This window comes from Cariama cristata, unplaced genomic scaffold, assembly GCF_000690535.1.
Source record: "Cariama cristata isolate BGI_N322 unplaced genomic scaffold, ASM69053v1 scaffold27434, whole genome shotgun sequence".
NCBI classification, from domain to species: Eukaryota; Metazoa; Chordata; class Aves; order Cariamiformes; family Cariamidae; genus Cariama; species Cariama cristata.
Window position 1 is genome coordinate 14160 of NW_009614014.1, and position 24192 is coordinate 38351.

A 24192-nucleotide genomic window follows, 5' to 3' on the forward strand; every position below is an offset into this window, starting at 1 on the left:
ACTAGGCAACTCTCTGCCTCTTTGAAACTTCTAAATAAGACAACATTTTAGTCTGTATTTTAAGATTTATTTTGGTATAAACATGTTAGTAAGTGACTCAGGACTTTTATTTTTGCTTTTCTTGATGTAATGCAGGTAAATATCTGGTACAGATGACATATGTTGTTACTTTATAATGATATATTTTATTTTGTTTCACTAAGCCATTGCAAGCCATGCATATGTACTTCTACAGCAATAGCACACTATAAATGAGAGGGAGAGAGGATGGAGGTTATTACTTTAACTATGCCAACATAATTAAAGTGGCAAAATTTTAGCAGTTAAGATCCAATAAGTTTACCCTGGCTGGCTGCTCTTAAATATCTCTGAGGTTGATTATTTCTGTTCCCTTATTATCTTGCAGAAGTGAAGCCACTACGAGTTCTCTCAGCAAAAAGAAAAGATAATGCTGAAACGTACATTCCTGTCAGACCAGTCATGGTAAAAAGTAAAATCACTCGGCCACTCTCTGCTGAGTTCTTGCACCAGGAAAGACATGAAAGAATTTGCTCTAGTAAGAAATAAGAATATGTAATGTCAATAAGGACCATTTTCATGCTTTTTTTCCCCTCTGACTCAGATGTAGTTTCAGCACATATCTGTCATTATGTGATTTTTCTTAGCTGTTGTCTTCTTTTTTTCTTTTTTTTTTTCCTTTTTGGTGGGGTTTGTTGTTGTTTTTACCACCTTGAGTGTTTTTACTTAAGTAAAAGTGTGAGAAAGTCCAGAGCTGGTATACTTTAATCTTCTGCTACATCTTTACTACCTAACTTCTCTTTTTACTTCAATAGCATAAGACTTTTTCCTCTCCCTTTCAGTCCTTGTGCTTGTTCTGTGTTTCCCACTTTCCTCATGGAGATCTGTTCGCTGTGGTATTAACAGAAGTGTGTCTTCTCAAAATCAGCAATTGGCACTTCGGTGGAAGATTTTAACACAATGCATTTATATTACTAAAGGCATAGTTTTCCACCGCACAGCAAAACTCGCTCTGTTGCTGCTTGGGACTGTACTTGAATTACACCTTGAACACTACAGATCAGTCTCCAGTGCTGGATGTGTATGCCAGTATATAGTCCCCTACTGGAAAATGTTTTTCCTTGACTGGAGAACACCATTTTGAAGGCACTGGTGCTTATTCTAGAAATCTGCTGCTAAGGTATGATCTTTACCTGGGCTAAAAACCCCCCCAAACAAACGCCAACTCTCGGGGCTGAAATCATGGCTGCAGTTGTTGTTTCAGCACAGTCCTTAACTGAACAAGTCTGATGAACTTGAGTTTTGAAAGGTCTGAGATAAAGTTTTCAGACTTACCACGCTCTGTGGGTAAGATACACTCTTGAAAAAAGCAAAATGCAGATGTGTCCCAAGGAAGCAATAACGCTAATGGTTTTGAAAAGTTAAAATATTAGTTTCTTAGTTGGCAGAAAACCAAATTGAGGAAAATAAGCTAATTCTTTTTGGCTTCAGAATAAATCCTCTTTGTAGCTTCTGAGACCCTCACCCACCATCTGTCTGAGCAGATGCTTGCTTTGACCGCTTTCCAAAGATGTGTGTAGCATTTTCTCAGGTTATAATAGTGCTTGTTAGAACTGTTTCTGTCCAACTATCACTTTAAATCCTTCAATTAATTTCATTTCAGGGGGATGGTATAGTACAGAAAAATAAAAAGGACTTTATTCTGTCCCTGTATTTGCAGAGATGACTAATGCTTGTTGAAAGTTTCACTGTATTTGCAGAGATGACTAATGCTTGTTGAAAGTTTTTATGAGTGTAGATGGCATAGGGCTTAAAGAGTGTGAATGCCTGCAAATCTCACTTCAATTTTAACTTTCTGTCTTTTCAAGGTAGACTTCGTGTTACTAGCATCCACTGCTATTTTACTCTCCTGTTTAGTAAACCTCCCTGCAGCATTATGAACCTGCTTGCATATCAGCCTGTTCTTGAATATTTTCACTTGATCTAAATGTCTGTACAACTTCGGTCTCTTTTCTTCCCTTGACTTTTGAAGTCCTTGAATATAACCGCTGTGCTTCTCTTTTGAATATAACCATTGTGCTTCTCTTTTAGTCCAATCTCAGATCCTCAGTTGTTAAATTTTATTTCCTTTCTTTTAAACCTGTTTATAGGCTGTGACGTTTCTGTGTCTCCATGATGTTTGGGAAGATTGGGATGCGTATGGGAATTTTGGTGACTGCTTAAGTGATAAGGTCATTTATTTTGCCTTGCAAGTAGCAACTCCTGACTCCCTTTGTTTTGCTAGAAGATTCCTCCAAAATACCTGAACAGCCCAGTTACACTGAAAAATTCTGGTTGTGCTGAAATTATATATACTTCTTTTTCAATGAACTGTTACAAAGCATTTCCATTAAATATCGGAACAAAGCAAGTACAAAAAATCTTAAAGCTTAAAAACTATATTTCTCATTTGTCAGTTTTCCTCCTCTTATGATACCGTTTCAGCTTTTGTCTAGAGTAGATGTGACCTGGAAAATTAATAGAAAAACAAATTGGAGCAATTCAGCCTCACTTGGGATAGCTACAGACTGCTAGCAAAAACCCCTGTGTCAGTAACTGAATCAGATGTTTCAAAAGTATGCTGTTGTGATGTTCCATACTATTATGGCCAGATAAATGAATATTCCTTCCCTCTTGGTGGCAGGACCATTAAGTCGACCAGAAAGACCACTTTCAGCAACTCGAAAGAATGTGTGTGAGAAGGATCCTGATCTCTCAGTTTCAGCTGTGCTTAAAGCAATGCAAATTGAAAATGAAGTGTTGCAGAGAGATGTGCAAAGGCAGACAGTTTCCACAAGCCCTCAAGAGGTATGACACAATACAGAAGAGGGCTGTTTTGATCAAGTAGTAAAACCCTCATGAATTACAATCTCTTATACATTAAGATTGTGTATGAATGAATGGTGATGCCTCTTAGGTGTAATTGAATTTGTATTATTCTTCCATAGGGTGGTTTTCTTTAATCTGCTTCCTCAGGATAGCATCCCACAGCTCTTTTGATTTCAGGGATCACTGAGCAACTGATAGACCAGTCACATGATACGTCTATACAGTCAAATGCACAGCTGCAGGCCTAGTTGAGCCATTGTCATTCTGGAAGCTTCTTAAACAAGATAATGTGTGATTTCCATACCAATAAATCCTACTTTCCTACTGGACTCATTAATATGGGCACTGTTCCCTGTTAATACAAGTTCTGCTTTTGGAGCAGAGCTGTCATGTACACTGCTAGCTCTTAGTGAGGAGGAACTAGTATGGGTTTTCTGCACCAATGCGTGTACATCTCTTACCTCCAACAACCATGTTTAAAAACAATTTAAAAACTCATCTTCTAAACAAGGAAATCAACAAAAATTCCATTCCCTTTTGATTCAGGTCAGACCATTATTCCTCATTAAGTTAAAGAGTAAGGAGGTTTGTCTTGACAATCCTAGCTAAACTTGGAGCATAACCAATAATTCAGTTCTCCTGAAGAGAAAGAAAGTACATAAAAAAATGTGAGCATAAACTGAAATTTGCAAAACTATCTGTTACGGACAGTGTTCGTGGATTCAGCCCGCTTCCAGTTTGGTGTTTAGGAGACTCATTTTTATAGGAAGGAAAAGAGATATGCCTAGACATTCTTGGCGTTACTCATTTGAATTCTGAGAGTTTCCAAGACAGCTGACTACTTTAACCTGAGCTGATGCTCCCTGAAGGTGTGAGTTGGTGCTATGATGAATATGTATCCGCTGTCATCGCTGAGCCAACATTAGGTCTCTGAGGAGTTTTGGTTAAAAGCAAAGGTGAAAATGTTCTTTTACTATAGGTAACTACTTTACATATGATTTCATCATGTAGGTCAACTTTTCAATCTCATTCCTCTTGTTTTTGAGATATTTATAGCTTTGTGATTGAGAGAACAAATTCTATTGAATATTGTCACATAATGTATTTTCCTGCTAACATTAGGACTAATTTTAATAGTTGTGCTTAAATGAAAAATAATGAAATAATAGTTAAAATAGACGTAATTTTACCCTGACGCTTGAGATGGAGTTTCAGAAACCCACTGTGAGTTCTCAGTCTTAAAGCTGACCTAAATGATCTTCCAGAAGTAATTTAATTTTGCTTACACAATTAAGGAATTGTGGAACTTGGCCTTTGATATTTAAATGTAGAACAATGCAGAATTTTTAGTGCTAAAAAAGTAATTAACTTCTAAGCATTTTAAAGTTCTCTTACTCTTCAAAAATTATAATAATGGAAGTGACCTAAGAACAGAAGAACTGCCATTCCTCATGTGACTAGTTGTTCACTGTGCTGAGTATTCTGTTTCTGACAGAAGCTACCAACAAATTTTTAGGAAAAATAACAAAGGGAGCAGGGTATACTTACAAAGTGGGGTACAGGCAGAGAACAAGCCCATAGCTTTGTAAGAACTGCCGAACTTTTCCTCTGTTTTCTCTTAGATAGTCACTACTGATAGTTCTATATTTAAAAATATAAATAAAGATTTTATTCTAATAAAATTGAGCTTTTGGGGGGGTTTAAAAGTCTTTATTATCCTTTTTTGGAGAAGGAGAAAGTCTAGGCAGACCTGTGCCAAAGCTTTGGCCAACACTGAGTCCAAATGTACACAATGAGATTTCAGACATATGTGTGTATATATATATTTTAATAGTTGTCAGAGAATGCTTTTACGTTACTTTCCTCCCACATAGAAGATGAAGCTCCAAGCTCAGCTTTTTCATTGCAAATCAAGACCAATTCTGTTAAATGTGCTTTAACTCAGTACAGAGTTAAGGATTAGCTGAGGTTAGCTAGGACCAGAGCTGGGCCCAAACTCCTTATTCCAGAGATGCAGATTGATACTCATTGGTATGTGGAGAACAATATGAGTGAAACTTGTTCATCTTTTTCTTACTTAGAAGAAATTTTCTGTTTCATCTGCCATTTCTGCAATGGCTGAACCTCCAGAAAAAAGCCAGGCAAGGTCTGCAGTCACAAAAGCTGTTGGGAGAGTTTGTCCTTTTGGAAACAGGTATATATATTTCCTTTAAGGCTAACTTCCTTTTTTGAAGAGATATTTTTCAGTATACCACCAGGTGTAGTGTAGTACCACTACACCTCATAATCTTTAGGTACCTGAGACATCATGCAAGTAGTAGCAAATTAGGGAGAAGGTTCCAGCCTTGGGTCAGTCTCTGTGGATCAGGGAACTGCCAACATCTCCCTCTGTTTGTCTTTATGTTACATATGTATTACTGTCTCAGACTGCTTCAGAACCAGCTGAGAGCTGGAGCCCAGTCTTTTAACCAAACTCTCTGTATCTAAGGTGGAATGCTGCAACAGTTGTCATTCAGCATGGGGCTACGTGGGATTCTTTTGTGGGGTGTGTGGGTTCATCCTATCGTTTCTTCACCTTTGCACCAACTAAACTATTTCTTAAAAATACAGGAATTATGAGGAAGTAACACATAAAAGAATATGTATGTTTCAGACAACAGAAGAAACTTCTGAAGGTCCTTCCGGAGCCTGAGAGCCATTCTGCCTGTGATAATGACATATTCCTGTCTGATGACAACTCCGAAGTAGATTCCATGTTGAGAGAGAAGGTTTGTGTATATATGCACCATAAGTCATGCTTTCCAGTATTACTGAAATAAAAGTACTTTAAATGATCTGTATTCCACCGATTGTGCCCCAGGTCAACTAATAAACCTAGGGCACTGTAAGAGAAGAGAATTTATCACTGTTCCTTTGGTCATCAGAATGACAAAGGAATCGGACAAAGAACAGAGAGCTGTTTTCTCCATAGGTTTTGTAAAAGGGTGATAAGTTCTCTTCTTTTACCTTGCCATAGATTTATTAGTTGCTGTGGGGCAGAATTGGTGGAACCCAGAATGACTGAATGTCATCCAGATAGCCTTGACTTTGCAAGGTTTTTGCTTCTGACTTGTCAGTATTGTAGTCTTAACAATCTTTATTTTGTTCCACATTTTATTGTTTTGCACTCACGTTTATACCATATTTCATTTTGGTCCAGATGACAACCAATATGGAAGTACGCGATGCCATTTATGTGACTATGGAACTTCTTTCTAACTGGGGAAATCCAGTAAACGTGGGCCTGAGCAAAGTGGAATTCTTTGATTTGTACGACGAAAAGATATTTGTGTCTCCTCATGATGTGGATATTCGAAATGCTGACAACCCAGGGGATTTGTGCTGCTTGGTCAATAAGAACTTGAATGTAAGACAGCTCAGTCCTGGATATTAAAATTTCTCATTATAATATTTCTTTAATATTTTGTCACTAGGTTTTTTGTTTAGAAACATGATTGCGTTTTGAACCTGACTTGCATAAGAACTATCTGATATTTTTAAAAAATACTGCTTATTATTAACAAATCCAGCTTTCCTGTCCAAGATGTTGGTATTCAGTTGTAATTTTTTTTTAGAACAGAATTTTATTTATTTGCCTGACTTACTTAACTGAGCAACTGAAAAGAGGCAGCTTTAACTCTGCCTCCTTATATATTAACTCTGTGGTATTGTCTTGGATGAAAGAACACATTCAGTTTTTAAAGTATAGTAATGTAATCGTAGTATCTGTAGAATGAGATCACAAAAGTTTAAGGACAGGAAATTTCACATTTTTACAGTGTGTGTGCTGATAAACTTAAGTAATACTTGTGATCTGGAGGTATAGGAGCTTCACTGCTAATTTCTTCCGAATGTTTAATATGGATTTAAGTAAACTTAAGAGGAAACATGCTTATTTTCTCCTGTCCCCTTGTTGTCCTTTTACCTAGGGAAGAATCATGGAAGAATAAGAATGTGTAGGTAGGTAGTTTTGAACAAGAGATTAAGAAAAATGTGTGGCATGGTAAAAGTATTTCATGGCTCTTCTGTGAGATAGTAAGATGAGGAAACGTGAGGTCCTGACATACTAAAGACAATGGACGAAAGACAATAACTGGTGTGAAATTCTGATGCTACTGAAGAGATTAGCGAATGTCCATAGCCCTTCATACAGTCATAATTTCATTTGTGCTGCACATTCACTGTGTGTCCTTTGTCTCCATGGGCCTTCAGAGCTAGGATTCTAGTAAAAAATAGTATGATTTTAGTGGATGAGGATACTAAATGACTTAGTCTATTAAAAAATATAAATTCTAACTCATTTCATGTTAGTGATACTTTTCTGCTTGCAGGATGAAAGAGAATAGAAAAGGAGCAAATACGCAGCATTTTGAATTTTAGTTGAAACTCAATATGGAGTATTATTTCCAGATGAATATTTTTACTTGAAACATCTTTCTTACTGTCTCCTGAAAATTGTGGTTTGGGTGCAGTGAATACCCATTCTCCTTTATAGGCCGTGCTCTCTGGCAGGTGACACTTAGTAGTAGCAGTAGTGACTCTCAGACTTTCTAAATAATTGTAAATTGTGTAGTAATATATTCATCAAGCCATTATAAACCTGTTATTCTCAGGATTTCTCATATATTTATGTATCCTATTATTCTTAAGTAATGAAGTTTTATATTTAATTGATTAATATGTTCCTTTGATTTGTGACACTGTCATCTTCTCTCTCTTGAAGCTGGAAAGGTATTGCATCAGAGAAGGTGCAATCTGGACAGGGAATATGGTCTTAGAATGTGGATATGTGATAACTTCAGAAGTCAAAGCAGCATTTCCAGTTTGTGTACATTTCGGACCATACAGGAAAGCTTTTGGGTGCATTAAAAAAACCCAATGAATTAATGAATCTCCAAGCAACTAGTATTTTCAACAGAATGTAAACTTAACAAAAAAACTTACTTTGTGGAAAACTCGTTTTACCACAGTTAAAACACATCTGTCTGATCATTTAGGTGTACATTTGTCTTTGAGAATAGACATACTCTTATTGAAGATCAAGGATTTTATTTATTAGTTTATTTATTAACCTTGCAGACTTTTAAGAAGAACACTTAAACTGCCTCCTCCCTTGTACTTCGTGATATGCTATAAAAGAAAAAAATGCCTGGCAGAACATCAGGTGCTCTCAACTAAGAAAATAGTGCCTGATGGGATGTAATGCTTAATAAGACATAAGTTAGACATTTCATTGAAATTGTTTTCTGTAAACCTTTTTGATTCTTATAGGCATATATAGGTCTTTTAAACCTCAGAATATCAAGGACAGGTAACTGTAATTCCAGAAATATCTAACAAAGGTATTTCTTCACAATGGTGAACCCTCAGACCCATGTTGTTCCTCTACACAGTGCCTGAGCCTTCCTTTACTCTCCAGCAGGTATACCTCCAGTGCCCACACAAAATCTAAGACCAAAGGTTCCCACCCTCACTTTTTTTCTTGATCCAGTTCAAATTATGCCTGACATATCAGGTTCACCCTGATGGTTCAAAGAACTTTTGGGCTAAGTTTTTCACTGCTAGTTGCAAAGACAGTAACTCCAGACTGAAGTATATCATGTGAAGGCAAAGACATCATCATCACTCTTAGTGGTAAAACATGAGAGTCCTCCACAGTCTTGTGAGTTTTGGGCTGGATTCATCAAAGTGCCTTCAGTTTTTGGCACCAGATCTTTGACATGCTGACAGAGGCTGTAATACCTGTGAGTTTGTGTATCCTCTGTCCTGAGCAGTTACTTCCACTCATAAACAAAGGGATCTCTACAGCTGCCTCTCACTCAAGACACAATGCTCAGCCTGGCTCTGATATACCTTTTATTGTTTGGAAGATCATGTGCAACTCTACAGAGAAACAAGTGAGAAGCATGAACAGGTCTCTCCAGAGCCCATTTTGGTGCTGAATCTGGTGCCCTCCTGTGAAGACACCTCTGGCACTATCTCAGTACACAGCAGAACCTATTGATTTCTAGGGCATCAGGTCCTGACTTGAGAGATCTGGAGATGGATCACTCATCAGAAGTTGTCTGCTGTTGGGAAATTATTTTTTTAATCATTCTTGTTCATAGTATGACTTCAGTAACATGATCTGGCTTTGAAGTTAATCCTGGAATTGGGTTCACACTGGTTTGAGGGCTGTCCTTCATTTCTTTGATGTTAAGAGGCTTCTTTCTGTTTTTATATGGAAAGGATTAAACCTGTCTGCCACTCTTAGGGCTGTTTATGCCCCAAATTGACAGAACAACAGTCTCCCAAAGCTTTTTGAGAGGCCTCTGGGACAGAGACGTCGTGAACCATCAGAGCTTGGAATAAGAAGATGACCACTCTGAGAAGTGGATCTATTCGTGATATCTTTGAACAGACTGGCAGAGCTCTGTCCTTACCATCATTAGGCACACATCTGAAGTACTCAATAGGAAAGTTTTGTAGTTACTGCCTTCAGGAAAAAACTGAAAGACTCACTTCAAAGTGAAAGGACATGGAAAAATACTGACTTCATGTACCTGCTGTGTGACTATCTGTACTGTGCATCTCAGATCAGTGAAATGTTGTCTGCATGTATATTTACTTTGTGCTTTCGTTCATCTCTGTTTTGGGGTAACATTGGACATCAAGTATATTAATATTCAACGTTTTGATTCTGAAACTCTTTATTCCTTGTTTCTTTCTGAGCTGCCACACATCCTTTTTCTCCATTTCTGAACACGTAGTCCTGAACAATGTCCAGAATTAGTTGGTACTTCAAAATGTCTTGTAAGTTGTCTGTAAAATTCATGTTGAGAGTTTCTGTGACATCTTAGAAAATTTCAAGTGTAAGGTCTTATATATTGCTTTAAGGAATAGATCTGTAAGTGAAATTAGTTGTCTGCAAAGCCTGATTAAAATAGAGGCAGTGAAGTAAAATTCCGTAAGATTCCTCTGTTCAGAGGGCAAAACAGAAGTGTAAGCACTTTAAGAAATCTTAAAATGATTATACAGTGTCCATTGTGCTCAGTGATCCCCTCTAGTGCCTGCAAAGCTGATTAATTTGATTAAAATAAACTGGGCTTGCTCTGACCCCGCAGTTACAAAGCATGGCAGACTGCCTGTCATTTGTGAGCACGCAGATGTCTTACTGGGACAGCAAGCAGCTGACCTTTATCTAATTGTCGGGTTGTTGTGAGCTGTCTTACGGGCAGGAGAGTCGGATTTACTGTTTGGAAATGAGGTTATGGGTTTGCTCTTAATGTAGTAGATTTTATTAAATTATTACTTTTCTAATCGATCTATATTTTTCTGTGGGGTGGTGAGTTAGTTAAAATATCCTGCTTTAGGAGAAAGGGTATTAGTGACGTCTACTTGTGCATGTTTTTAGATCACGAAGGAAAGCTTCCTTTGGATGTGCCCTTTCCATCCACCCGTCCAACTTTACTTTGTTATCCGCAATCCCACCCGGTCACATGACTTTGGTATATCCAAGATCAAGATTTGGAATTACAACACAACAACTCCCAGTGTAAGTAGTCTTTTCTCAACTCCTCTGTATGTATGTTCTACCTTGCCTAGGGAAACTCAATTTGATCTTCTTTCCAAAAGTATGAAATAAAAGTAGATACCATTTTCTCAATGAAAGAGGGAGCTAGGAGGGGTCCACGTCAACTGTGAAATTTGCTTTTGTCTTAATTGTAAGTGGTAACAATGTAAGTCTTAGTGTTTTCATAGGCACAATGAGCATTTTTTTTCAAAGCTATTAAAGATCTCTAAAGACCTAATAAAAGGCTTGCACATTCTGTCACTTAATCCTTTACTGTGGTAAGAAATAAAGATACAAAGGTAAGTTCATCTTAATATTCAGGACTTTCAGTTGTTTTATCACAATATAAATAAATATGCATTTAAATATGTGTTTTCTCATGTATGTAAGTATAAATAGACTGACTGTTGCTCGATTTTGGTTTTGTCACTTTAATTGAAAAGTATGCTAACTGTGTGTTCGTAATAAAACAGGTAATCTAGTGTTACAAGAGAGACATCTCATGGCAGATGGTCTCTTGTTTGTGTGTTTGAATGTCACCATGAAAATTATTCTTGTTTGTACACTGCAATGTTAAGAAAAAAATCCCAGGTACTGGATCAAAGAGGATTTGCTGTCCTGGATTATAAATAAGAGGCATTATCCCTCTGGTTTTGCTCTCATCCATGTTCTTATATAAGGACATATGGTAATTTATACATATGGAAATGGCCATGGAAGGGACAGCTTAAACAAATTTACCATGACTGATTTATATTTATTATCTGGAATTTTAATAGATTTTTCTGTTAAAATGTGGGCTACAGAATGTTCCATCATTAGAGACTGCAAAAGGGACTACTGTTTTTGGAGGTAATAGTATGATTTGTTGCCAAACCTGTTGAATGTAATGCAGGAAATACACATAAATGTACTTCTGTGTTTCAAGGCACTGTTTTTTTTTAATAAACAGCTATGAGGCAAGCTGTAAAATCCCTTAGGAGTATAATCCCTTGGATTTTGGTGGCAGTGCAGCAGCCTACACTGACTAAAGAAATGTTTTGGTATCCTTAAGATGAAAGAATAATACATGGCATTTCTGCTTAATTCTGTAATTTGTCATGAGGAAGTTTTGTCAGAGAGGTATAAAACGAAAAAATATAATTAGCTAACAATTTTCTTCCTGATAATGTAAATCCAGAGCCAGATTTCTGTGTGTTTTTTTGTAATCATTCTAACCTCCTCCTTTCCCTCAAAAAACATGTAAGTGAGAGGTGCCTAAGTACTTCTTTAAAAAATAGGCAAAAAATTAATTCAGGCCAGTACTTTCGTATGTTTGAATTTTAGAACTTGAGTCTGGAACTACAAAAAATATGTCTGAAGGAAGCTGTAAAAGTCAGATTACATCATTGCCATAGATTCCTTGATTCATTGAATTACAAGGAAGGTCTCAGAGAATGCTTCATCTTGCCTTTATTTGCTTCAGATGAGGTCTGCGAAAAAGGAGGTAATTTTTAGTCTGCAAGAAGAGATCAAGTGTAAGTAAGGACAGACAGTTCTTTTCAAGTTTGTCTGAAACATTCAGGCGTTTTGTAAATACTTACAAGAGCCTTGGAATTGCATCATGACTTGATGCTATTAAAACTTTTCATAAGATCAATAGAATATCTGTTGTATGTCTTCACAAATCTGTGAATGGAATTAATAATTAAATGCGCGAAGGCCTTAGCTGCTCTTCAATTGGATCATTTTCTTCTTCAAGCAATTGCTTATATGTGTGTTCCTCCTGTGTGTATGTTCATGTCCATTCTCTTGAGTTGGAGATTTTGTTCAGTGCTGGACTACCACTGGGGTGCATTGTCTGTAAGGATGCAGCAACTTTGTTCCAGCAAAGTTAGGTCTATAGAAGAATTTTTTTCTTCTAATTCTTGACTTCTTTTGCATTACTCCTTCTTTTTCACACTCCTGTGAGAAGTCAGGCAGAGGCAACTTCAAGTTCTCTGTCCAGCTGTAATTTGCAGAAAAGCGTCTCTGGTTTTAAGCTTTGTCCTTCGTGCACAAGTATCACTGAAATAGCCAGAAATACCATCCTTGTTGCTTCGTTGGAAAGCACTATCCCAGCAGGCAGTCTGTGAGGGCCGAAGATGCAAACTGGGAAGAAACATCAAGAGAAACTGTAGAGCTGTTTTCACAAAATCTTTCATTTTTTTCTTTCTGACGTTGACCATACCTACTTGCTTGTTCTGAGACATTGTATCATTCTAATTACTCTTCTGGGAGGAAAAATAAAATTTGCCTTGGATGAAGTATTGTTTGTTTACAGGGTGGCTACTTGATGGAATTACTCCGAGGAAGGGATTTCTCCAACGTCGTCATGCTTGAGGAGAGTTAAGCATTGGTGCTGGGGAAGCTAACCATGCTGTCAATCTTTCCCACCATATCTGATCACTAAGCAACTGGAAGCTCAGAAGAGGGGTGGGAGGGAATGAAAAAGAGCAGTTCTTAGTCTTGTGTCTGCATATGTTTTTTCTTGGAGTCCCTGAGATCTGTTGATACTTTTCCTCCCTGAGCCTCAGTCTGCTTAGAATTTTGGTGCAAGAGATTTTCATTAGCTCTCTTACTGCTTCTCCATGAATAGATGGTTCTTCTGAGCTGTCAGCTGTTATTAATGCCTGCCCCAACTCAGTCTGTCTCTGTTGTCCTAGAAATGTCTGTAGCTTTGGCTGGTTCGTCCTGATATAGTCCGGACCCCTCTTTTGCTTCCTACAATACTTATCCCAGACATTCCAAAACATAAAGGAACAGGAAGTCATTTCCCACTGACTGGAATAGTAATTTTGAAGTGACTGGCCCTTTCTGTACTTGACTGTCCCTCTTTCAGGGAGAATAAGCTCCACCATCTCATTTTGTAGTATTTTCTCTGTCTACCTGTCCTCCTCCAGTACTGGTGGGTGGAGTGGGATTCATTTAAAAACATGTTGTTCTTAAGAGGTTGCTGGTTTTAATTTAAAAAGATAAAACTGACAAATACTTTTCAAAATATATATGTGTATATTTCTGTGGTTCCGTGCAGCTTACATCTGTTCCCAGCTAAAAATACAGAACTAACGTGTAAGTATTCCTAACAGCAGTAGAAGCTAGGATATTATGTAGAAATGTTGCAGTTATCCCAAATTCAGCTGTGAATATCCAGTATCTGTAGCATGTAAGGAGGACATTAGCAGTCCAGACATACAGAGATTCAAAAAACATTACTGCAGCATCCTGATAGTCTTTCTCTTCCCCATCATAATTTCAGACAAAGCCATGTAGTTAGTTTTTAATATATATAATTATTAAAGTGTTTTGATCTCCAATTAGATTAAATCTAGCAGTGTACTTGTTCAAGGGGAAAAAAATATCATGTTTTATGGCCAAATGCATCATTACAGACATATAGCGCTTTATGGTACTCTAGGAGTAACACAGGCAGCCATGACATAATGGCCAATTAAACTGGGTTTACAGCTGTTCTCTAGAAGTTAGTGAAGGTTATCTTTTTCTATCAGGAAAATACCAGGAATGTGTCTCGCATTCCTACACCTACTCCCCTCCCTCAACTGTAGCTTTCTTGTTATGCCTGCATCTTCTGTTTTTCCCCTTCTGTAGGTTCATATGACATTTTTTGCCTCATACATGTTATTATTTGGAAAGCACTAGAATGGAAGCTATAAAGAGTGAAGAACTGGAGACACTTGTACTTGAAGGTGAAGGAGTAACTAGTTTAGGCTGGGAGCGGAGGAAAATTTAAATCAGTATTCAAGGAGAACTGACATCCAGGAGATAAGCAAGAGGGATGAAACTGAAAGTTCTTACTTTCATGAAAATCTTCTCAGTTTCCATGAAAATAAAGAAAGAACAGACAGTCTTTACAGGCTCCACGTGATGGACACATTACTGATATTTAGAGGGCAGAAAGGAGATGGATTTTGTCTCATCTTCTATATTTTCTTTGAAGATACCAGTATTTTTGTCAAGAGGGAGAAAAAGATGGAAATTATAAAGAGAATAGAAAGCACATTAGTTCCAACTTCAATGGAATGAAAAAATCAGGTTTTAGTGGGTGCCACAGAGAAGGAGAACATAAAGTTCTGAGTGAGAGAGTTGTGTCTGAGATAAAGGCCTTCTATTTAAAAGGCTAGTTAAGTGTTGGAGTAGGCTATCAAGGCAGATTATTCGAAAACTGTTAAAAACAGATTTCTTCGCAATGGTATAGGTTATATTACTTTCTGCAGTGGAAAGAGATGGTCCGGATGATTTTTTTTTTCCATGCTCGTTCCAGCCCTGTATTCGTATAACTCTTTATAACTCTTTTAAACTCTGGTGGCTTTGATCTGGGTGGTTGTTTGCTGTGGAACATGTTGTGAAACTGGTGAATCTCACAGATGCTGAAGCAAAATGTACCTCTGGAATTTATATCCTGATCAAATATAATTATACTTAATCTAGGCTTCTTTGCTTAAGCTTTTCTAAATATTTAAGCCTTGTCAGCCAAAATGGTTCATCGTAGTGTCTAGCAGTGTTTTTAGTCTTCTTAAATAAAATCTTAAATATTCCACAGTATTTTTGATTTGTTTGAGCTTTTGCTTAAAATGTGGTCATGTTACTGATGTTACTGATACAGTTACTGATGTTACTGGTGATGTTACTGATACAGGGTTTTAATCATTTCCATCTGTTTATTGATTAAGTGTTCAAATGTCAGAGTTCCAGAACAGTGATACCTAATGCTTGAACAGCTTAGTTAAAATCTTCATACTTTTATTTTTGTAGGACCTTGATGTTGGAGCAAAGAAGGTGAAGTTATATGTTGATGAGAACCTTGTATTTGATGGAGAATTACAGAGAGCCTCTGGAGATCTCCTCACTGACCATAGCACTACAATTGACCTTAAAGACCACAAGCAAGATATCTCTGCATATTCTTCAAATGGAAGAAAAGAAGTAAATGCACCTGCAGTCACAGAGAAGAAAGCAGACCTACATTTTAAATGCTTACAGTCAAACAGTACCTCACTAAACTGGAAATCTCTGCCAGAAGAAAAACTTGAGCATAAGATGAACTCAATCAGTTTTACAAAGAAAAATTTGCCTGAGTTAAAAGGTGATCTGAAAGTGTTGCCATCTCAAGTTTGTACAAAAGATGCCAAAGAGAATTCAACAGTACAAGCAGTTGTGGAGCATGTTCCATCTGATGATGAACTTAGTTTGAGTGAGCAAATGGAAAAGCTAACAGGAAGAAAATTGTCTGGTTCTGCAGGTGCAATTCCTTCTTGGTTACAGTCATCTTCCCAAGTAACAGAGAATAATCAAGTTACTTTCGCTAAGCAGAAGCCTCCCTGGCTTGCTACAGAGCATTGCTTAGGCATGAGGCTTAAAACACAGTCAGATGGAATCATGAAAAACTTTTCAGATCTGACTAACGAGGGTGTCAAATGTCAGAGAAATGAACTGGGAAGATCCAGTAGTAGAAATGCAAGTGGAGATGAGAGATCACAAATGCTAACCAGAAAGGATGGCGATGTGGGCTTGGACATTTCAGAGCAACTTTCTAACAAAAATTTCTGCAGCCTACAGTACCCTACAAGTGGAAGGAGAAGTGTCAGATGTGTAAAAAAGGCCGGATTAAACACTATAAATCTTGGAGAAGATGATTCCGCTCTCAAAGGTAAGGGTTCACAATAGCAACCTTAGTGCAAGGGCTGACATGTTCTCCATTTTGCAGAAGCACAGAATCATTCAGGTGGGAACGGACCTCTTGAGATTCCTAGAGGTATAGACAGGGGGATTTTAGTTTTGCTGTTTGCAGCATTCAGTTTTTCTCATTCATGCTGCAACAATGCTGAGTCTCTCTCCTTGTCCAATACCTGATGTGAAATGCTCTTTTTCTGAAAAATTTACATTCCGAATTAGTGTTTTTTAATTTATTTGGAGAAGATTGACTATTAAATTTCAGTAAATTATATTCTAAAAATTGACAGTCCTGCAGACAGCAAATGGTTGTTAATATCAATGAAAATCTGCAAAAAGATAAAGAAGAGTGACCTGAATGTAGTGAATAAATTTACAGATTTTATTTGTGTAGTAGGTTTGTGTCTTTCTCACTGAGAATATATGCTGGGTATATTTATTCAGAGTGAATGGAAAACTGCCCTTATTTCCCTTCGCCACTCATGACATTACATACCTCTTTCAAACCGCTCCCTCAGACATCTCTGCTTATTTATGAAGAGTTTTCTAGTAAATTTAGCTGTTATCTGCTCCCTGCTTTTGATTATCTTTGTCATCCTTCTGCAAACCTTTTTTAGTTTGCCTGGATCCTGTTAGAGGTAGAGGATTGAGATTTGTGTAGTTGTGTCGTGCCTCTGACAAAAGCCAACAGTGTGTCCCCAGGGACGAGAACGAGAACTGGGCCAGTTCTGAAGTTCCTGCTCTCTCCCAACCTCAGGCAATCTATGACTAAGAAATTTTCTGGGCATGGGGTAATATTTTTGTGCTTAACAACTGTAAATAACACAAGAATAGAATTTCTTACCCACAAGTTCTACTTTGTCTCACTTTTAACCAACTTCTTTGGATTTCCATTGCTCAGGGTATATTTTTAATCTCCCCTTCTGAGTTTCAAGCCATGTGTCACTCTGACTCTTTTTTTGGACCTTCATACCCCTTCTTCATACCTCTTCTTTGGCATTCTGTAATTCTTCAGCATTCAATAACGTGTCTCAAATGAAGAGAGTCTGGCAGAACAAGGACAAGGCGGCCCAGAGAATTGGAAGAAGGGATTACAAAAATACAAATTGAAATTTTGGGAGTGGTTTAGCATCAGAACAATTTACATGAAAGTATAGCTTGCTGTGTATTGTATTTGGGTGTTTGCGTTGAAGTTATGATCAGAAGGGACAGGAAATATGCCTAAATGCATGAATGCAGGTACTGCATGAATTTTTTGGACAAATGTGAGGAAAATGGTTCTTTCTGAACTTGGAATGTCTGAATTTTTCCTTCTCTGCCCTTCTGTGGAGAAAACAGCAATTTTGTAAGTATATCTGAAATTACACCTGAAAGAAGTAAAAAGTATGGAAGTAGTTGGAATAACTGCCCTCTTCCCTTCCCGCACCCACTCGCCGCAGCCCGTTTGCTGTTTGACACATTTTACAGTACTTCTGTTAGATTAAAAACTTGTCAACGTTGTGGAAACTGTAAAATAAATCCCACCTTAGCAATTTCTGTTCAGTTGTAAAAATGGTAACAATTTAGAAGTTTTAATGTAAACTATAAGATGGGGTTTATCATGATTCTAATTATAAATGTCCTCTAGTTTTGCTCAGAGCAGGTTTGTCATCTGGTGCTTAAAACTCCCAAAATGTGTTTGTTCCTGGGAAAACTGCATGCCATCTAGCAGCTTTTGTTCTCTCTGTACTGTACCGTGCAGGGTAAAGCCGTCTTCAGAGTGGAGCCAAGTGAGCATTAACAACAGGGAAAAGTGTTTCCCTAAGAGTGGTGAATTTTAATTGGTACGGGGCTAGGGGAACTGCAGTTTCCCGGTCGCAGTATGTGACAAAGGGGAGGCTGCACAAGCTCATTGCAATATCACAGCACGCCTTTGGTCACTAAATGAGGAATAATGAGAACAACAGAGATTAGAAATAGCACGTACATGCATGCTGGGCTCGAGTTAATGTTGCTATAAAAACATAAAATTTTTCTTTGATAACTGATTTAATGTGCAAAGGAAATGATGGAAGTATGCTGATAAAATCTGCAAATAACATATAATTTGGGGTATTATGAGTTAAGAAGATTGAAGAACTGAACTGAAAGATGAACTTGAGGACTAGAGTAATAGCAATGGAACGCAATTCAGTAGTACTGCTTGCAGGGTCATTTGGGGACTAATAACAAGAAGTTAAGTTGTAAGCTGAGTAATCATCAATTGCAAATGACCGAGGTAGAGAGGGATCTTGGTTGAGTACTTGATAACAGAATGACTATGAAATGCTAGTGTGACGCAGATGTTATTATAGCAACGCAGGCCGAGGATGTATCAGCAGAGGCATTTCTGTTAGTTAAGGAAATGTTAATATCTCTACACAGGCACTCGTGAGACGTCAGTTGGAAAGCTGCAGTTCTGATCATCCATTTTCAGGAAAGCTGATTACAAAGTGGAACAGATACAGAAGAGAGCTTTTAGAATGATTTGGGAAATGAAGCGTGTGATTGCAGCATGGAAATACGATTTCTATTTATAGCTGCAGGGAGTAAAAATGAGATTAACACAACAGAGAGAGAAGAAAGGTGTTTTTTTCAAGCTAGTGTTGCCTCAAAATGTAGTTTACTAAAGTTTTGAGAGGAATTGTATGGTGTGTGTTGCCATTGGAAGCAGGACAAGGGACTTGGTGATTCAAGACACCCCTCCTAAACCCACAGGGCAGATGCAGTTTTGAGGTGTCATTATTTCTGGACTCTGGGATAGCATCCGTCATACAATCCTCTCAGGCGTGCAGAAGGCTGGGAATGCGCCTGAAACATCTGCAAGTGGGATGCTTTTTATCTACATGCAGAGTTTATTGTTCCCATGGCTCCAATAAAAATACATTTTAGATTCTAAAAAAAATATCAAACCCTGTAAGCTTTCAGCCATTGACCTCTGCTTTTGGGCTATTCTCTGCTTTCCTTTCAGAGCTCCACTACTATTGTCACTCCTTCATGTACCTAACAAACCCGTTAACCTCCCATTGAAAATCACTCCTATTGAACTGCTGTAGAAGTGCTTCAGAGTTGTCATCTCTGTACTGCTTGAAGTGCTTAACATTAAGAAAAAAAAAGGGGAAAAACCCTCCAAAACAAGGAAAGCCAATGAGTGTCAAATACTCTTCTGTACATACTCATCCTGAAATTTTCAATCTTTGACATTTTAAAATGGTAAATATATATACAGTATCTTCTTCAGGTAAACTGTGAGGCTCTGGGAAGTACTGTTTGGGATCACCCACCCCATGAATATCCATATGGACAATAGTTTGAACAAAGTGACTTATAAATGACTGGTGTTCTCTGAAATATGTACCTTGGCTTCCTATCTGGATTTCCTTTGCGGGGTAAGAAGGAATGGCCAGGTTGGTCTCCAGCCTTTCATTCTGGAAGACAACCCTCTTTCAGGTAGCTTCCCATCTGCTTTAAAATTCTTATTTTTATCTCACTTGTCCCTAGTGTGAATGATTATTTTCCATAGATAGATTAGGAACATTGCCTATTTCCCAGTGTTTCCAAAAACAAAGTTAAAAGTTGGTCTTGAGCAGTCTTTTGGGAAAACATTATTTTGCATTTTACAGCAATTGGCATTTATTCTTGATAACCGTTTGTTTTAGTATCCACTCAAGGACATTGTACAGAAGTAAAATCTAGCCCGTGGGCCTGCAATTGTTTAGTACTCCACTTGCTTTTCTTATTTGAAGAAAATACATGAGTGACAGCTTTATTGAAAATCTTTGTTATTATCTGCTCTTAATTGTTTTGAGAGGGAAATTAAGCAGCTCCCCAGTGCAGTCCCAAGGAGAGGGTGCTTTACTCTCACTGTGCCCCTCTAATTTGCCATCCCCACTGTGTTCCCACTAGATACTCTGTCATTATCCCCCTTCTACCTCTCACAGATGCTGAGAAGTGTGAAAAATATTTCGACATTACCTGCATAGAACGCAATGCTTGCCTCATCCTCCTTGTATGCTGAACCTACTTCTTTTCTCGCCACTTTTCTTTATATACATGTGGCTGATTTTGGCAGGAAGCACTCTCTTTTCTCTCTGATGCTTTAGAAACTTAACCAGTTCAACCATTCTGCAGAAATGCAGACGGATGATTTAAACTGTTGTGACAGCCACACAACAAGTATCACTGGGCAAAATCCCAATTTCTGTAAAGTGTCGAGTCAAGAATTCGCAGTCTCAGACTTAGTAGCATTTTGTATCTTGGCATGTGCTCTGATCTTCAATAGTTAAAAGTGATTGGTTTTGTTATGTCTAAATGGGGAAGGGAAATTGAGACATGTAGCCTTCATAATAGGGAGGCAATATAAAAGTGCTACTATAATAGAATTTCACAGTAAGGGAACATGAGTACGACCAGCATAATTCTGGAAAGTCCGTGTTGTAGTAGTTTGCTTCCCATCCTGTTTAATTAAATGCCTATGTAATGTTGTTTTCAGATGAAGACTTTTCTGTCAAGGACATAGCAACCTCTAGAGCAAAGTGGCGCAATGAGCAAGAACACACACTGCAGGAGTCCTGGAACTCCTTGGTAAAGTTTAATTATTCCCATCGTGGCCGAATCTCTAACATGGATTTTCAAGGGGATATCTTTGATGAGTTTCTCCATCAACAGAAAATCAACCGACCTGGCGAATATCAGCAAATGAGAAAAGAGGGACTACAAACACTACCAAAAAGGCAAGAAGAAGAAAATTCTGTGGAGATACATGATGGAAATGATTTTAAAATTCCTGTTTTACCTTATGGGCAGCACTTAGTGATAGACATTCAAACAACATGGGGAGACAGACATTATGTTGGTCTTAATGGAATTGAAGTTTTCAGTTCTAAAGGAGAGCCTGTTCAGATTTCAAAGATAACAGCTGAACCACCTGATATAAATATCTTACCAGCTTATGGCAACGATCCCAGAATAATAACCAACCTAACTGATGGGGTAAATCGGACACAGGATGATATGCATCTCTGGCTAGCACCATTTACCCCTGGAAAACCTCACTTTATCTTTATTGACTTTGTGAATTCCTGTCAAGTAGCTATGATTAGGATTTGGAATTATAATAAATCTCGCATACACTCTTAGAAAGACATTGTAATGGTGTTAGATGAACAATGCATCTTTAAAGGAGAAATTGCAAAAGCTTCGGGAACCTTGTCTGGAGGTATGCTATCATTTCTTACTGTCTTTGTGGAAACAGTAGTATACTGCAAACAAATACATTTAGCTTGTTTGTTATCACTTTCCACTTCAAAGCAAGCTGGTACTTTGTATTGTATTTAGTCCTTTTAATTTCAAAACGTAATGCAAAACCCACTAATGCATTCTTCAATGATACTGTGAATTTTAGCAGCATATAGAGCTAACGTCTGTTCTTAATGATGTCTTAGCGACAAAATTGTATTTCAATAACATACTCGCTAGACATCTAAAAGTTACAGATTTTTACTTGTTTTCACAGGTAAGGTCTTTTCGAAAAGGTTATGGAGAAGCTTTTTTCCCATTTTCTTGTATATGTATTTGAAATCTGACTGTGTTCTCTAGGTTTTTCTGCTGTGCAGTATAAGTTTAAGAATGAACATACTAATTATATCAATAGTCAGTATCAATTTACCACATATCATCTTTAAACAGTACTGCAAATTAAATGTAAAGAAGGACTGAAAAAAGTTTTTATCACTCTCTGTATTCTTTTGTATGGTTTCTCCATTTAATTCTGTATGTTGCCTTCAGCACCAGAGCACTTTGGGGATACTATATTGTTCACTACCGATGATGATATTCTTGAAGCTATATACTGCTATGATGAAACATATGATGGAGAAATGGAAAATGCCAGCTCCTTGAGATACGAGGAGGAGCTAAAGAGGCCAACAACTGCTGACAGGGAGGGAGATGAAAGACCTTTTACACAAGCGGGGTTAAGAACAGAGGATCAACAGGTAGGGGCCTCTATGTTCAGAACTCTATAAATGTCTTTCTGAAACATGACGATGGAAGTAGTAGACACTGATTTCCATGATGGAGTAAAGCTCTGCAGAAGAAGTAATACAGCTATCTGTCTATTTTGAAAATTATTTTTCACCAGCCTAGTAATTTATGTGATTTTTTTGAAGCCCAAAAAGTCCTCCAAATTTTTCTAGGGGCAACACTCTTACTTGTAAGTCTGTGAAGAGATCCAAAGCTGAATTAATCCAGCTTCCATCTGGTTCAGTTGAAGTGCTTCCAGTGATATATGGTTCCTAATGAGCCTTGTGCTGTTGTCAGGTCTCCCTGTTCTGTCTTGTCCTCTTCTCCCCGTGGCTTATAAGACAAAGAGAAATGTCATGACATTGGAATTTGATCTCGCTGTTAAGATCATAAGTCAGTGACTCGACCTTTTGAATTCTCCAGTGCTAGTTAATACTGGCAAGAGTGATTTTGGTCCCATCTTTGCTTGCAGTATCTTAAACTGTTCAGACACCTTATGCAGTGCAGGATTTCATGAACACAAGTTGAAGTTCACCTTTCTTTTCTTGATTACTTGTTTATTGTGAGCATTCACCAGGACCTCTTCCATTGCAGTAGCCTAGACCTGGACTGTCTGGTCCTTTCTCAGAGTCTCTGCTTTTTATTTTGCTGTTTATCTGTGATGCTCTTCATACTCCTTTTTCTAACTCTGAAACATGCTGTATCAGCAATGGAATAACAAAAGCTATTGTGACTAAGCCATTGATCTCCCTGTCATTCTGTATTTGCTGGTACCATCAAGATCTTGTAGATGAATGCTTATGCTATCAGAATGATACAGATCTACTAGATGATTTGTCTTCCTCAGCACAATGTTGTCATTCAGACTAGTATTGGGTTTGAACAGTCTCTACCTGTTGATCATTCACCCTTTTTCCTGCTCAGTGGATGAAACAGTGTTTTACTGCACTGACTACAGAACTTTTCAAAAGCTCTTACGGAAGTGTCTTACTTTCTTTTCAATATTATCCATGGTCATCTATCTTTCCCATGAATTCAGTAATCCTTAACATGACAACTTTTATAGTAGGTCAGACCTGTAACTAGTGCAGTTGACCCAACTCTGACTGTGGCCAACAGTGAATGCCTAGGGAGAGTGTAAGAATAGAGCAAATATGCTGTGGTATTTCTCTGAAACATTCACCCAGCCCTTAGAAATTTGTCTCACAAGGACTTTTTGACTTGACCTTTGTGTTTAGTATCCTGCCATGGACTTTTACTACATTAATTCATACACTAGCTTTTTGAACCCATATGCATTTTTACAACTTACAATGCTCTGTGGTAAGTTTCCCAGCTTAACTTGTGTAGCACAAGGAACCTCTTTCTGTTTGTCTCTAGCTTCATGTAATGTCCCCTAGCTTTTGTTTTGGAGGAAACGAAACAATTATTCCCCATTCCCTTCTCCAAGCCACTCAAGAGATTTATGCCCCTCTATTACAACCTCTTTTAAATCCCTCTTTTCCAGAATGGTTAGTCCTACTTTAGTTATTCGTCACGTGGAAGGTGCTATACAGTGTGGTCAGGTGTAGGAGCATCGTAATACTTTCTACTTTATATTGCTTTTCCAGTAACTCCTGTACTCTGGTGATACTTTGTTCTAGCCATAAGGACCTGAGAACACAGGTAGGACAATGTTCACAAGCAGAAGTAGTTGAAACAGAAGAAAATGAGGCTATATATGAAAGAAAAGATGGTGGGCACCAGTGGAATGGAGGGATCTGAGTAGCTGTTGTGGTTTAACCCCAGCCAGCAACTAAGCACCACGCAGCTGTTTGCTCACTCCTCCCCCCTCCCAGTGGGATGGGGAGGAGGATTGAAAAAAGTAAAACTCGTAGGCTGAGATAAGAACAGTTCAATAACTAAAGTAAATTAAAATATAATGTTAACAATAATAATATAATAATAATAATGAAAAGGAATAT

General features: G+C 37.8%; 1 protein-coding gene across 1 annotated transcript in view; it reads left to right on the forward strand.

The window, feature by feature from the left end:
* KIAA0556 (KIAA0556 ortholog) overlaps window positions 1-22200 on the forward strand; it is a gene marked incomplete at its 3' end in the record, with an annotated part of 35487 nt that extends 13287 nt beyond the window's left edge. The window contains 9 exon segments of the mRNA XM_009699253.1: window positions 407-556; window positions 2702-2865; window positions 4971-5080; window positions 5540-5654; window positions 6086-6292; window positions 10319-10459; window positions 15269-16163; window positions 20697-21422; window positions 21992-22200. Coding sequence (XP_009697555.1) covers window positions 407-556; window positions 2702-2865; window positions 4971-5080; window positions 5540-5654; window positions 6086-6292; window positions 10319-10459; window positions 15269-16163; window positions 20697-21422; window positions 21992-22200 — 2717 coding nt within the window.
* Between the last annotated feature and the right edge of the window lie 1992 nt (window positions 22201-24192).